We start from the raw sequence: 16192 nt of genomic DNA on the forward strand, positions 1-16192 counted from the left end.
AATGTTCCCCAGAGCATAATGGAGCGGCCGCCAGCTTGTCTCCGTCGCGCACAACAGGCGTCAAGGAACTGTTGCCCTGGAAGACGACGGATTCGCACCCTCCCATCGGTATGATGAAGGAGGTATCGGGATTCATCAGACCGTGCAACGCTCTGCCACTGCGCCAACGTACAGTGTCGATGGTCAAGTGCATATTTCAGTTGTAGTTGTCGATATCGTGGTGTTAACATTGAAACAGGCATGGGTTGTCGGCTGCGAAGTTTCATTGTGAGGAGTGTTCGGTGCACTGTGTGTCCAGACACACTGTTACTGTGCCCAGCATTAAAGTCTGACGTTAGTTCCGACACAATTCGCCGTCTGTCCTGTTTTACCAGTCTGGCCAGCAGACGACGTCCAACATCTGTAATGAGGGCGGCCGCCCAAACCCAAGACGTCTGGACGTTGTTTCGCCTTGGTTTCGCCACGTGTTGAAGACACTCCTCACAGCACTCCTCGAACACCCGACAAGTCGAGCAGCTTCCGAATTGCTCGTGCCGAACCTCCGCGCCATCGCAGTCTGCCCTCTGTCAAACTCAGATAGATGGCGCGCCTACCCCATTCTGCACACGATCAGGACGCTCACTGATATTACATGCACCGTGTGTGTGTGTCTGACTAGCAGTCATTCGTCGCCATGTGGCGCTGCAATCGCCTGGACGGATTTATAGCGGTAGTAGGTCGTTGGTCATAGTGCTCTGGCTGACGACTGTACATCACGACTGTTTTCCTGAATCCTACACAGGGCGATACAGTGATCCAATGATAATGTATAAACTGTCAGGGATGATGAAGAAGGTTTGAGGTAAGGAACCCTAGTCCGGAAACGACCGAGTAAAAAGTTATAAGCAAAAATCGTTCTGATACCTTTGACAGCGACATATATGTACCGGTACTGCTGTTGCTAAGATTGGCAACTTTCAGAGTGGCGTAGTGTGGACAAACACATGCAATAAAGTCAAGTAGAAAACGTTGTGTGGAAGGCGAACAAGAACTGAGTTTCATTAGCAGAGCACTTAGGAGATGCAACAAATCTATAAGAAGTGATGAAAAAGTTTCCGTTCGAAGGCCGTTCTATCCAGAATAGGAGTGCCAATCAAGCAAAATCACCGTGAGCATTGACACAATCAGGCCACCCGCGCACGAAGTTGAAGATACCCATTTTGTAAAACACCGTGTCCTGATATGTAAAGAAGTTCGTAACTGCGCGCTGCACATCCTCGTCCGACAGGAATCGTTGACCCTTCAAGCCCTCTTTCAAGGGACCGAAAGCGCGATAGTAGCGTGGCGAGAGATCAGTATTATAGGGCGAGCACTCGAGTGCCTCGCACATGGCCGTAATGGATGAGGCTGGTCTCCCAGATCGGCCGGAGAATTGTGTCGAATCGCGTCCAGCACGGAACTTGGCGCACCATTCCACAAAGGTGGTTTTCGAAAGGCATGTTGCCCCTTTCAGACACTCCATTGTCTGGTAGATGTCTACAGGTTTTTTTTTTTCGTTCGGCATCCAAGAAAACAGTGACAGTACGTTAGTTCTGTCTGGAGGCATTTGGTAATAACGTCGCCATAGTTCACGTTTCCGCATTTTCCTCATGTATGTCGGAAAGACACGAATGCAGCACTAATCTCTTGCTTGTATCTCGGCACTTATGCAGGGTATCTCCCTTGAGAGTCGTCATGCGCATTTTCTTGGTGTTTCAGCAGATATTTGCAATATTTGTAGTGTAGCTGGAGTCAGCCCAAACAAATACTGCCCATCAAGTCTTTCAGGCGACGCTTAGTGTCAACGGAAAGCGTCGGTTTGCTTCCCATTGGAAACGAAATGTTTCTAAAGCGGAATTTTACGTGCCCGTTGGACAGAGAGCTCCAAAATTAGTCCAATATCCGTTTAACAATATGTATTAAGAGGGACAGTAAAACACGAAGAATAAACAGCGATCTAGCAGAGGCTTAGTCGTGCTGCATGCTTGGCGATAGGAGGACGGTGCTGTCGTTGCTGGAGTACTTGTTGTTCTTCGAGATTTACTGTTTCTCTTAATACGAGGGTTGGAACTTTAAAATGGTTCAAATGGCTCTGAGCACTATGGGACTTAACATCTATGGTCATCAGTCCCCTAGAACTTAGAACTACTTAAACCTAACTAACCTAAGGACAGCACACAACACCCAGCCATCACGAGGCAGAGAAAATCCCTGACCCCGCCGGGAATCGAACCCGGGAACCCGGGCGTGGGAAGCGAGAACGCTACCGCACGACCACGAGATGTGGGCAGGTTGGAACTTTAATAGTGGCAACTATTTATGTACAGCTCGTACAACATAGATACGTGTTTCGAAGTTTTACTGATCTTCAAAGTAGTCACCATCATTGTGTATAGCCCGTTTCCAGCGATGTGGGATGTCGTAGGATACTTTTAGTAGTGCCAGTTGTCCTGCAAAATGATGATCAGGTCCTGCAGAAAGTGTCATCACTTCTGTCTCAATGCTGTTCATTTTTGGAACACAACCTACGACCAGCTTAGAGACAGAAGTGATGACACTTTCTACAGGACCTGACCGTCATTTTACAGGACAATGCTCAAGCACGTACAGTGCAAGCTGTTACTGATTTGTTTGACTGGTGGGGCTGCTAAGTGCTATACCACCTACTGCACTCACCTGACTTAAGCCCTCGTGAGTTCAATTCGACTTCTAAACTGAAGGAAACACTTCACGGCATTCGCTTCACAACCGCTACAAATTCGTCGGGCAATAGACCGCGCCGCTAGAACTATCAACACAACTGGCACTGCTAAGAGTATCCTACGACATCCACATCGCTGGCAACGGGTTATACACAATGCTGGTGACTACTTTGAAGGTCAGTAAAACTTTGAAACACGTATCTATTTTGTACGAGCTGTAAAAAAATAGTTGCCACTATTAAAGTTCCAGCTCTCGTGCATATCGATGAAACAAATATTACGCTATAATTTGTGCCCGCTCTATTGAATGGGCACGTAAAATTCCACTTAAAAATTATTTTGTTTGCAAGGGTAAATAAACAGACGCTTTCCGTCGATACGGGGCGTTTCCTGAAAGACTTGATGAGCACTGTTTCTTTGGCCTGACTTCAGCTACACAAAGCAAAAAATAAACTGCAAATCTCTGCTGAAACACCAGAGAAAATACGCCTGAGGACTCTTAGGAGAGACATCCTGTATAACGTCATCGGTTTCGCGCTACCTTGCACGTACCCTGCAGCAATGCCCTCAAACGGAAACTTTTTTATCCCCTCTTACACTTAAGAGACTGTCTACACTACACTTGACCGTCCTCTGCTAGTATACTGCTGCACGGTAGGGGATCTTTACCACATAGGACTGACGGAGGGCATCGAAAAAGTTCGTTGAAGCGCAGTTCATTTCATATTATCGAGGTGTAGGGGAGAGGGTATCACGGGCAGGATGCACGAGTTGGGGTGGCAATCATTAAAACAAAGGCGTTTTTTTTTTTGTTGCGGCGAGATCTTTTCGCGAAATTTCTATCGTCAGCGTACTCCTCCGAATCAGAAAATATTTTGGTGACTCCCATCTACATAGCGAGAAATGACCACACTAACAAAATAAGAGAAATCAGAACTTGCGCGGAAATATTTGTGTTCATTCCTCCCAGGTGTTATTCGAGAGCGGAACGGTCGAGAAATAGTGTGAAAGACGTTCTGTGAACTATCTGCCAAGCATTTGCATAGACCGGTAGTTTGGATAGGCAAGGCCAAGTACGATTTCCCCTCCTGCCCTTGTCCAACTGAGTTAATGCTCCATCTTCAGCATTCCCGCTGTTGAAAGGACGTTCAGCTCCTATGTTCTTCCACATCGTCCACTATCTGATGCCTCGTCTCTTTTCTGCCCGAACTGATTAGTAGCTCCGTCCCTAATCATATCACTGATGAAAAGAATGGAAATTATTTTGCGGTTATCTTAATGTTGTTCACGCACCCAAGTGAGAAACAAAAAGCAGCCAAAACGAAAAAAAAAAAAAAAGGAATTCGAGGTTTCTATCTAAACAACGCCGTCTTCCGATTATCCCGGCGAGGCTTCCCCAGCTTTGCAATTATCAATAAACAGTTCGCTGATTTTTCGAAAAATAAAGGACACCTGCGGTGTCTAATTACAACGGAAATCTTTATGTTTACAATACAAAATTTTGGTGTGAAGATGTAGATGACGAAACTATCAGCGAGTTTTTATGTAGTTATTTATATGAAATAGAGAATGGGGAAAGAAAGGGAAGGGGTGGGTGAGGGATTTGTGACTTCCTGCTGCATAGGGCATTTTGGTAATGCGATGGAGAAAGTTGAAAATTTGTTGAGGACCGGGACTCGAACCTGAGTTTATCGCTTCTCATGAGCGGTTGCCGTAATTGCTTTGGTCATCCGGACACGGTCCACGACCGACTCAAGTTTCCCACGTATCGTACGTTACAATGCGGAATACCACATCCATTAACCCCCAGGAGATCTGACGATATTAGTGCACCCGCACTGAAACTAACGTCAAGGGATCGTCGCGCTCTTACAGAGATGTATACATTTGAGTGATTTCTGTTCCGTCGGACATGTCCCACAGAACAGAAGCGACTCGAATGTGAACAGTTATATAGTTACGCCTAACGGATTTTGAGCAGCAAAGTAACGAGGATGTGGGGAATAAAGTGTGTTTTGTAGAGGAAGAGAGCGGATACGAGTCGATCAAAAAATGTTCAAATGTGTGTGAAATCTTATGGGACTTAACTGCTAAGGTCATCAGTCCCTAAGCTTACACACTACTTAACCTAAATTATCCTAAGGTCAAACACACACACCCATGCCCGAGGGAGAATTCGAACCTCCGCGGGGACCAGCCGCACAGTCCATGACTTCAGCGCCCGAGACCGCTCGGCTAATCCCGCGCGGCCGAGTCGATCCAGCAACTCGTTACCACGCACACCGAGGCGCTGATACGTGCAGGAAAATTTTCATTTGGCCATACCGATAATTTGACTCTCCAGTAAACGAGAACCATGGTCATGTAAGAAGTAAATGAAATACCGGAAAAAATGGACGATTATTTCCCGAACGTGAACTGTAAGTGAGTGATAGAAAATACAGCTTTTTTTTAAAGTGAAATTTTGTAAATAAGTGGTCAGTTTCCGGCGAGAAATGCGTAAGTAATGGAGTGCACTCCGAAATGCGAAATGTTTTGTAAGTACAGTAAATAGTAGTTTCCGGTAAAAACGTGTATACTTTGGATCGGGAGTTTGCTCTATTTGCTTTCGCCGAGATGCTTCTTACAACTGACTGTCGCCCCACTACGGCCTGTTAAGAGCCTAGTTTTATGCACGGTGCAGTCGCTCGTGTGGCAGGTCGTCTCCAGAATCGGACCGCAGCTATTCCGCTACTGGTTGATCGTTTCAGCGCTTTGGCTGCTTACGGCGCGCAATCCCGCACGTGTGCCCGTGTCGTGTTGCGCGCATGCGCCAGCCAGCTGTCCCTCCAGTTCTTCAGTGTCCTCAGGAGAGTGCGCCGGCCCGTTTGGATCCAGAGGCCTGGGTGCAGCCAAGCCGCAAATGCTCGACACCACGCCTTCCTCGCAGGTCAGTCTCTTTACTTTATTTATCTCGGTATACGGAAGAAGTCTTGTTACGTTGTTTAGCATCGAAAAACTGTTAAAGTGATAAAGACTGGAATGTATCTGTCCAACATTTTTCGTCTAGCGGCTTCTCTGTATCACAGTTATTAAAGAGTAACTATAGTGCATATATTATCAGCTCAGTTTCGTGACAGAGTACGTTGATAAGTCGTACCAGGCAAATGATACCCATTTGATATTCCTCGTAATAGTGTTGTCTTGTTGGAGAAATGGGATTCAAGCAAACTAATTTGGCTCAAATTCTCTGCAGTAAAAGATGATAGATGACTACAGCATTTCATGCCTAAATTGAGCTGAAAAATAACGCAAAGCGTTCACATGTAAGCCCGTCGTAGTGAATGAGGTAGCCCAATGAAGGTAAAATTTATTTTATGAAACTCTTGCAGTTGACACTGTTTAGTCAAATTTTAGTCTAAATTTGTTAAAGCTACAAACGAATGCCTCGATGCAATACGTCAGACCAACTCGTTTCTGTATAAAAGATGTTTGGTGATATCGTGCCTCCGCTTCCAAGTTTTCGTTGTGGTGACTGATCTGTGGCTTAGCCAGAGTTCTACGTTCGCTCCATGTTTGACTTTTTATGAAAACTAGAACGGCAGTGAGAATTGAGAAAAGCTCTGTTACATAATACACGAACTTCTGAGTATTTTGGTGCGTGTTATGTACATATATCGTAAATAAACTAACAAAAATGGAAGATGAGAATCACTGCATAACTCTGATTAAATATCCATTGCGATTGGGACTAGATTATTAAATATTTCCTATGCGGTTTTATCTTTGCTGTACTGTATTCAAGTTAATATTAGAGACATTGAACAAGACACACCGACAAACTGAACGTTTGTAGACGTTTTGACCGCCCGACGAACTTCCCTTGTCGGGATGTCGGGCGGGTAGGACTATCGCACTATCAGACAGCCGACCCCACATCAGTCCACCAAAACAGATTGTGCAGATATGACAAAGACAGACGGATGAAATTTTGACAATTTCTGGAGCAATTGAAAGGCTGCAGAGGTTTGTGGGGCACAACCTCAGAGGAGTATAGCAACACAGATGCACGAAATGAAGCACTTTTTAACTAATCCTTAATGGTTTCGTGTGGCACATGAAGAGAATGTCTGCCGACCTTCATTTCTGTTTTCAGATTTCATGTGATTAACGGAAATGAAATAAAAAATTTGAAATATCGACATTCAATTGATGTTAAATCAGAAAATATATTTGCTTCATTGTTACAACTGTTAGTCTGATATTAAAGCTCTCTGTTATGAAGAGCAAAGTGTGGGACAGTTCTTACAGTTCTAACGCTAAATGATTCAATTCTTACGAAACTGTTGTTAGATGGGCGCAGCCACTGTGTGTCATATGTCTTCGAATTTCAAACGAGTTTCGTAAACTTGCAGGTCATCTTTTATGCTACGTACATAAATTAAAAACGTTTACGTGAATATCTTTTTGTTCCATTTGTTTTGCGTTGCCATGATATATTTCCTCAGTCAACTATAATCACATTGCAGGTTTCAGGAATCATTGCATTTAATAATTGTAGAGCACTGGATTTGAGGATCACTTCTGCCAGTGGCCAGAAATGCAATGTAGCCTCTCCATGCTGCTTACAGCTTCTCTTGACGTCTTTTTCATTAAAAATGATTTGATGTTCATCTCCGAATGCATAATTCAGCCATCCGTAGATAATTACGAAAATCATCGGATCTGAGCTACTCAACGTGGGTAAATTTTTCTTGCATTGGACACTACTTTTCACACAGCTCTCTCTCTCTCTCTCTCTCTCTCTCTCTCTCTCTCTCTCTCTCTCTCTCTCTATATATATATATATATATATATATATATATATATATATATATATATATATATACAGAGCAGCGCAGTAATCACTGAGTGCAATCGGTCGGGACGTGTTCCGGCTGCAGCGAAATTGGTCGGTCGGTCGGTCAGTCGGCCGGCCGGCCGATAAATTGGTGCGTGTGAAGGGGCCTTCGAATAATATCTGCCCTCCCTCCCTCCACCGGCTTGCATTTGATAGTTGATACATATGATCCAGAATAATCGTCGAGGATTTGTCTACGTAATAGATTCTCTGAATTTGCCTTGCAGTTGTTTCATAACGAAAAGTACCTTAAATAAGCAGCGAGTGTAGACCACGGGCTACGCTACAGTCTAGTGTGCCACCACAATCAAGATTTCAAAGGCAGACGGTTTCTCTCGAACCTAACTTCCTGTTCGTGAGCATAAGCGACTCTGCGAAGGACTCTGATCTTTAACTTTACTGGAGTTTCGGTGCGTTTATAATTAAAGCTCAGCCCCAGGAATGTCATTCGCACCCCTAAAAATGCGATAGCGTCTTTGCTAACTTTATCATTCTAAAATTTTCAGTAGTTATCTACATGTAGTCGAGATAATCGACGTTACTGTGGGGCATGTCGACAAAAATCTTATTCAGATAATTGAGAAATTTGGTTATTATAAATTCCAAAAGTGAAGCTAACATTAATGTATATAAGTTAAATTCTTGGAAGAGAGTGGGCTTCGGCTACAGACACTAATGTTCTACGCCAGGCACAAATGGTCTGACGAAAAGCTACTTGATCTCTTCTTCAAAACATAATACCCAATACTGAAATATTCTTATAGTTATTTCTGCAGAAGTTTTTCAGCGGTTAGTATGGAGGACGAGGACATCAGCAGCAGCGTTCGGAGTCTGAAAAGAGCCTCTGCAATCTTCATTATGACTTCACGTGATGGAAGCTCACGAACAGAACACTTGGTCCCTGGCTTTTTAAAGCAGAGACGTTGTACGAGTGAATAATAAGACAGATGTGATTTTTCAGCCTGTGACTTGGAAGGAAATAAGATTAGGTTTTAAGGTCCTGTTGTCACAAGTTGAGCACAAGCCCGGATTTTTCAGGAGCTGGGGAGGGAACCGGCCGTGATCTTCTCAAAGGTACGACCTTGGCATTGGCCTTAAAGTTTGGGCGAAACTAAGAAAAACCTAAATTTGGAAGACCGGATAGGTAATATATAAAACTGTAATTAACTGTTTATTTTTGTCCTAGAACGCCAGCACGTCACGAATACGCCGAGGTCATTTGGCGAAACATTGGACACAAATGGAATCAGAGCAACTCGATTGACTGTTTTATGGTTGTTTCTTGAACCAATTAAGTCATATTTTCATTGCCTGCTGGCAAACAATTGATCCTGCGGTGGTTATATCTGTAAGCTTCCCTAATATGCAAGGCCCTGAAGACACGAAACTACTCGTTAGAATTAATTTGGTTGTAACTGGTGTTGTAAATTGGTAAGTTCCTGTATAGTGACACACGAAGCTACGGCTTACAAACGTACTGGAACTTTGTCACATTTTGCAGCGGGTTAGCTATATCGCTAATTGACCCGTATGTCAACTAAGAAATGAATTTAGTATTTAAAATTCCTACACAAAAATGTTCAAATCTTGCTGGGTTATTTTGAAATGCACTTCATCGGAATTGAGTAACTAATCATACTTGCGATTGGCTGTCATATGGTACACTGCAGAAAACTAATTATTACCGTATTACTGACTGGTAGCGTCGTGTGAGCATAAATTTAATAATAATAATAATAATAATAATAATAATAATAATAATAATAATATAATAATGTTAATAATACCAAGGATAAGGTGAGTAGCTTTGGCGCCATTTCCCACCTTTCTTTTTACATTTCACATCACAAGAATCAGAGCTCGTGTAAACGATGAATATTATTTTCGTATTACATTTATTTTTTTTGGAGACATAGAGATCATAAGAAAAACAAAAAACCTCACTCTATAAGAAAACTACCACATTCAAAAAATCATAACAGAAAAGAAAAAACTCACAAATGATCAGACCAACCTGGCAAACCGCTCTCTTTTAAACTGACTGACCACTTAATATAACATTAAATATACACATGTAACAACGGGTTCCATTTACAACTAGCATCTCGTCCCAGTTTCTTTCCTGTAACCTGTAATCACCTCCCTCCCCTCCCCTCTACCCTTCACCCCCCCCCCCCACACACACACCAAAAAATCTAATAGCTTGGAATCTCTCCGCACACACACACACACACACACACACACACACACACACACACACACACACACACACACACACACACACACACACACACATTAAATTAATAAAAATGTAGTTTCCCTGATTGGCAACTTTCACAACCTACACGAAAACAAACGAACAGGCATAAACCCTGCGCTGAGTGAGAACACACACAACTTTAGTTAGATTTCCAAAAGCGATGTGGAGTGTAAAAGCAAATGCAGCGCAAGAAAAAGTGCAGGAAGGCGAAAACTACCAAGTGTATATGTGAAACGAAGTCTTTAGAGATCAAACTTTGCTAACAGAGGGAAGAAGCATTGGTTTGGAGGACATGTAAATAAGAGGCAAAAATATTGTAATTTGCACAAAACTTTATAAACAAAATGCTGTTTTTAATCCAAAACAACCAAAACTGTAAAACTGCATGTATCCAATTTGCATAAAATCACAGAAGAGCCTTTATAAATAAAAGCGAAACGGTCTGGTGTAAAATTCTATTCAATTAAATTACTGTAAGCTTAAGACGGGAAACAAAAACTGATAAAGGCATTTCGTTTACTGTGTGCATCGCATTTCGTCAATCGGTAAAATACAAGCTAGTGGTTAACAAATTTCCGTCAAGCTCTCCTGATCTAAATTTACCCTGATATCCTTGATATATTTAAGATTACTGTCGGGATGGTCCATCAACATGGCCAGAACAGATTGCACCACCTATCTTAGATCAGACTCAGCGTGTTCTGAATGTCTCAATAGCTCGAGAACTGTACTTTTTTTTTTTCTTAGCTTAGCCCAGACGTCGCGACAGATTGCCAAAGACAACACGAAGTCTATGTAGTAGTAATAGTAGTAGTAGTAGTTGTTGTTGTTTGTTTGTGCGGCAAACGAGTAAAGGTTGCATATCTCAGGTATATTCGCACGATAGAGCTTATTTCTTTAAGTAATCTTAGCCTTTGCGCCCTTACATAATCTCTACAGACAATGCAGGCGCTAGTATTGTCTCACGACTTGGGCGTGATAGTGCAAGCTGTAGTTGTGCGACACTGTTATTGACATATACTAGGAGTCCGAAAAATTTGCTTAAATAATTACGTGGACGAAATTCCTGTTCAAAATTGTGACAGAGCTCATAGAATTAACCTGAAATTGTTGTAATAAACTGAAAGCGTAGTCTGGCTAACGTGGCTACTCTGCAAAGACAATGGGTAAAAAAAAAAGAAATTCTCTAGGAAGGTATGCCTGACTATTCACTCGCAACATTTAAAAATGAAATCAAAATTATCACCGCCAAAAAGGTTAGAGGAGAAAAGGTAAAATAATAAATTGGTTATAAATCCAAATACTTCGGAACAGCTATTAAAAATATGGAAGGCCTGCTGGAACTAAATTATGGAAGGTAGTGCTTCGGAAAGCTTCTTGAAAAGTGCAACGTAACACAATGCGCAACTAGAATTTACAAGGAGAAAAAGTAATAAGTTTGCAGCGTAGGTACAGTTTTGTTCATTCTGTAAACTGAGCAAGCTGTGAAGGAAACCAAAAGGGAATTTAGAAAGAGAATCTGATTTCGGGGAAAAGAAATAAACTTTGAGGGTTACCGATGACAATGTAATTCTATTCGAGAAGGCAGTGATCTGACTCATCAGTTGAAGAAAATGGATAGTGTCTCGAAAAGATAGAGATTAATATTCACGAAAGTAAAAAAAAAGCTGACTCAAATCAGGCGATGCTGAGCGAATCGAATTAAGAAATGTGACACTAAAAGTTAGATGAATTTTGCTATTTGACCAGCAAAATAACAGACGGCCTAGGCGGAGAGAATATAAAATTCAGACCAGAAACAGCAAGGAAAGCATTTATGAAAGATTTAGTAACACTGAACATAAATTTCTCGAAGTATTTTCGGAAGATAATTGTCCGGAGATTGGTCGATATACGGTTCGGACAAGAGAATAGCTTTTGAAATGGAGTGCTGCAGGGAAATGTTGAAGATGATATGGCTAGATCGGATAACCAGTGAAGTACGGCATCGAATTGGGGAATAAAGAAATTTGCGGCACAGCTTGACTAAATAAAGGAAGTGGTTGGTAGCACACACTAAAATGCTTCACACATTGTCCGTTTGGTAATAGAGGGAAGTGGGGGGGGGGGAAGGAAGGGAGGGAGTGGGGGTGAGTTGTAGAGAGAAACAAAGCCCTGACTACTGTTAGTACAAATGGTTGTAGGTTGCAGTAGTCATGCAGAGATGGTTTGCATGGGACATATTAGCGCAGATAGCTGAATCAAACCAGTCCTTGGACTGGAAGAAGAGGCGGCGAAGGCATTGCAAAATTTGTTTCCGAGGGTACAGTGAAACAGGTAGACGATGAGGTTTTTCAGTCAAAAAAATTCGCAGTTGCGTCGTAGACGTGGTATCATTTTTATTAGAAGCAAAGTGCTTTCATTGCGCGAATATAGCAGGTCTGTTGTGCCACCAGCTGTGTAAACACAGCACAATTCCAGTGAGCAAGTCGCCACTGGGCGAGCTGACAGATGTAATGGTATCAGACGGGAGGGAGGATGTGACGAAATCGGCCATAGGCGGCGGAGGTGCGGACGTATTGCTTCGCCTGCCGACTATTCTCGTTGCCTCCACTTGACCTCTTGGCCGCCCGAGGAAATCAACCAAGGCACGCAACGCGAGCACGCCTGGTAAAGGCGGGGCTGATCGGTGTTCACAGCAGTTAGTGGAGAGAGAGAGAGAGATAGAAAGCAAACCTGAGAATGCAGCAAGAACAAGACATCAAATATCACTCTGCCTTCTGATTATCGCATGATCTCGAAAAATTCCAAGCAAATCGAAATTTTCGAAATAAAACTAGGTTTACTAATAAAGTGACTACTTATATCACGAGAAAACAAAATGGACGTAAAATAAGTTCGATTAAAGCTCACACGGAGTCTTACCAACAATCGTCGTTCCAGCGAATCATTCGCGACCGCAACAGGAAAGAGGGAAATTGACAGTGGTACTCAAAGTATCCCCCGCCACGCACCGTCGGATGTCTTGTGGAGTAGAGATGCAGATGTAGTAGAGATGCGCGATAAAAACTTGGCTTTCGTGCTCTGCTTATTTTTTCCTTCGCTCTGGCGGTTCTGGTTTAATTTCAATAGCTCCAACATTCAGTTTCCAAGCGCTAATTTTACGTCTATTAGCTTTCCTAACTTGGCTCAGATAATCTGTCCATAAAAGGGACCCAACATAAAAATCCGCGATAGTAAGAACGGATTCTGTACATAAAGTCCTACTGTGGCCCAAAATTTGCAGACTGTGTACCCCAACCTCCTTCCTACGACGGTAAAAGTTCCTCCGCTCCGGCTATAAAATGAGGCAGAGAGTAATCCACGGGTAACACTCGTTACATAACACTTCCCACCGAAGCGTGATGTCATTTTGAAGCTATGGCTCTTCATAAATATCACAGTTTTGTGAAACATTGGAGGAAACAGGGTTAAATCCTATCACTGCACAAACCCCTATTGCCTTTGAATAAATTTATAATACGCATTCTCATACATTATGTACCGATATAAAACATTTACTTTGAGTTTTAGGTAAAAGTAACAGACGAAAATGTTGGTCGACTGAACCCAGTATAATATTTTGATTATGAGAGGCGGTAATGATTTACCAACTGCAATTCAGTCCCTGTTTGACAGGTCGCTGTGATAATACCAACAAAAGTCACTAGATCGCACACCTATCAAAAGATAGAACAGCACGCGAGATATCCCGAACTGTGACGTAAGCTGTTGGAACAGTTACTCGTGTTCAAACACGGCCATAATATAATGTTGCGTGACGTGTCAGACGTTGAGTGGTGACTGAAGGGCACGAGGTGCAACGTACTCGTGAGAACATATCAGCAACTGACAGACTGAAAGGACCCTCACTGTGGGTCTCCATGTTGGCGGCTGATCCAGTCGTGCAATATCCAGATTTGTGGGGCGTTCGGATAAGACGGTAGCCAAATGTTGCACAGCTTGGGAACGTGAGGGCAGACACTCGTCTTCAAGGTTCCAGCCGACTACATCTGGCCACCACAAGTGAGAATCGCCGCATTGTGCACTAAGCACGTCTTAACACCTTAACATCTGTGCCTGCTGTCAAAGAGCAAGTAGAGGGCTCCGTGCAACATTGTACCATATCGTACCATTGGTCGGAGACTAGAGGCAGCTGAATAATGGGATTACCGTCACATGCGCAGGCTGCCTTCAGCACAACGTAAACATTTTGAAGAGATAAACAGCCTTGGCTGCAAAACGGGCTTTATTATTTTATATTTTGCCATTAACGTGTTTCGCCTTGCTTAAGCCATCCTCAGACTGCCTGTCTCTCTCTTAAAAACATTTATCACTGGTTGCTGTATCATCCCTCCATAAATCGGAAAAAGTTCTACAACACGAACGGCTGCGTTTGGAGAGGTGTCGTGACCTTGAAGCATGGATTGCTGATGGATGACGTTGCACTGCTTGAAACTATGAATCACCGTTCTGCAGCATCCCGGATGACCATCGTCGACGAGTGTGCTGACGACCTGGGGAGGGGCCCAGTTCTTCCAGGGTTTCGGAGAGGCACAGTGGTGTTGCTGTTGGAGTCGCCTTGTTGGAAGCCGTAGGATATGCCTTCAGGACATGGCTGGTAGTGACTGAAGGAATTCTGACGACACAATGATACCTTATGGACATCCTGCAGTGTCACGTAATGCCTCTAGGGGGACAGTATCTGGGTGCCATTTTTCAACAGGGCGATGCTAGGCCGCATATGGTAGGCGTGTCACTAAAATACATGCGTGATGTAGTACTCCGTGCCCAGCAAGAACTGAGCTGTCCCCGATACAACATATGTGGGGCTATCACTGCCTCAATGCCAGTATCCAGGATCTCATGGACCATTTACAACAGCTGTGAACCAGCTTGTCCCGGGAGAGGCTACACTGGCCTCGACACCCTTTGCAACTGAATCAGTGTATTAATAAAGGCTAGACAGGTGCGACATCGAACCGATAAGTGTGCTCGTACTGGCAAGTTCTTTGTAAATCTGACTCTATATTGTAATATAAGCTCACGTACCCTCCAGTCCAGTGAAGTTGCATTTCTTTTCCACCCCCTCTTTAAGTTCTTCCCTTTTGTCAGGCAATGTTTTTTCGTACATGTCTAAAAATCGTGGGGGATTCTATATGAATCAAATTACTTACTGTCGTTCCTGATCAGCCAGCTTTACGAGCGTAACAAGTAGGCTTAGTTAAAGCACATTGGTTGATACTGGATTCTTAACACGATCTTATTCGTATGCAGACCACCATTATTGTTTCGTCAGTTCTGGTACTAAGACTTTAACGTATTAAATCTGGTTTAAGATACAAAAACTTCACTGTGGGAGGTGGCGTATCGGGTTTAGCCAAATGAGTTCAAAGCGGCCCAGGAGAGAAGTCCGAATTGTTTGTGCGACACTTTTGACTAGCGCCAGTAGCATCTGCTCACAAAAGTCTGCGCAGTCAAAGTAACGGAACTGCATCAGTTGACCAATTCAGATCCATGTCAGTACTGCAACAGGCTATTAGGTCTATGATGTTGATTCCGAAATGCTCTTTTTTTGTGATTTTATGAGGGTACGTAACCTCAAAGGAGAAATCTTACCAGTTCCATGAAGAACCTCTGATTGATTTGAAAACAAGAGCGTAGTGTGTAAAGGTACAATACGAATTACAACAACTGTTTCCACCAAGCCACAACTTGGTTTGGTATGTGAGTAGATAGATAACCTTTCCTTCTTTCAGGAAACTGACTAGAACTACAGTTATTTAAAGCAGGAAGTGCAAAAAATGCCACCGATAGGTCTATGACAGTATTAAAACTATAGTTCCTGCTATAAAAAAATACAAATTAAGCCTTGATGGAGTCTTTGCATGTTACTTCAGGTTTTTCCGTTTTTTCTCTTAGCAATACGTGTGATTCTGACCTTGTCATTTTCATAAAACTCCCTACACATTAAATCCGATACCGTCTAAGTTCTCACCTAGACATCCGAATCTGGTGCTGCCATGATCGGATAATTTTTCAAATCAAGCAGCCGTAATAGTATTTCAAGAGATCACACATTGTCCATTTTCGTCTTTCGTACCTTATGTTTCACTGCACCATTGCAGATTGCCGATTCTTTCACTTTTGGACTCAGTTTCCCACGCGAAGGGCAGAGAGGGAGCTGTGGCCTACTGGCAGTTTTCCTGATCTGTATTTGAAGAAATAGTAATCATCCCGAAAGTTACGGATTGTGCCGGATATTCAGTTACAAAAGCTTGTATTTCTAAGTACATGACTTATCGTCAAAATCGT

General features: G+C 43.0%; 1 protein-coding gene across 1 annotated transcript in view; it reads left to right on the plus strand.

Annotated features, from left to right (window-relative positions):
* Nucleotides 1–5599: 5599 nt before the first annotated feature.
* The window catches only part of LOC126234602 (uncharacterized), a 254873-nt gene continuing 244280 nt past the window's right edge, over nucleotides 5600–16192 (plus strand). Inside the window, exon 1 of the mRNA XM_049943322.1 lies at nucleotides 5600–5649. Within this exon, the coding sequence (XP_049799279.1) occupies nucleotides 5623–5649 (27 nt within the window). The 5' untranslated portion in view covers nucleotides 5600–5622. The remainder of the gene's footprint in view (nucleotides 5650–16192) is intronic.

Source organism: Schistocerca nitens, chromosome 2, assembly GCF_023898315.1.
Source record: "Schistocerca nitens isolate TAMUIC-IGC-003100 chromosome 2, iqSchNite1.1, whole genome shotgun sequence".
Classification (NCBI taxonomy): domain Eukaryota; kingdom Metazoa; phylum Arthropoda; class Insecta; order Orthoptera; family Acrididae; genus Schistocerca; species Schistocerca nitens.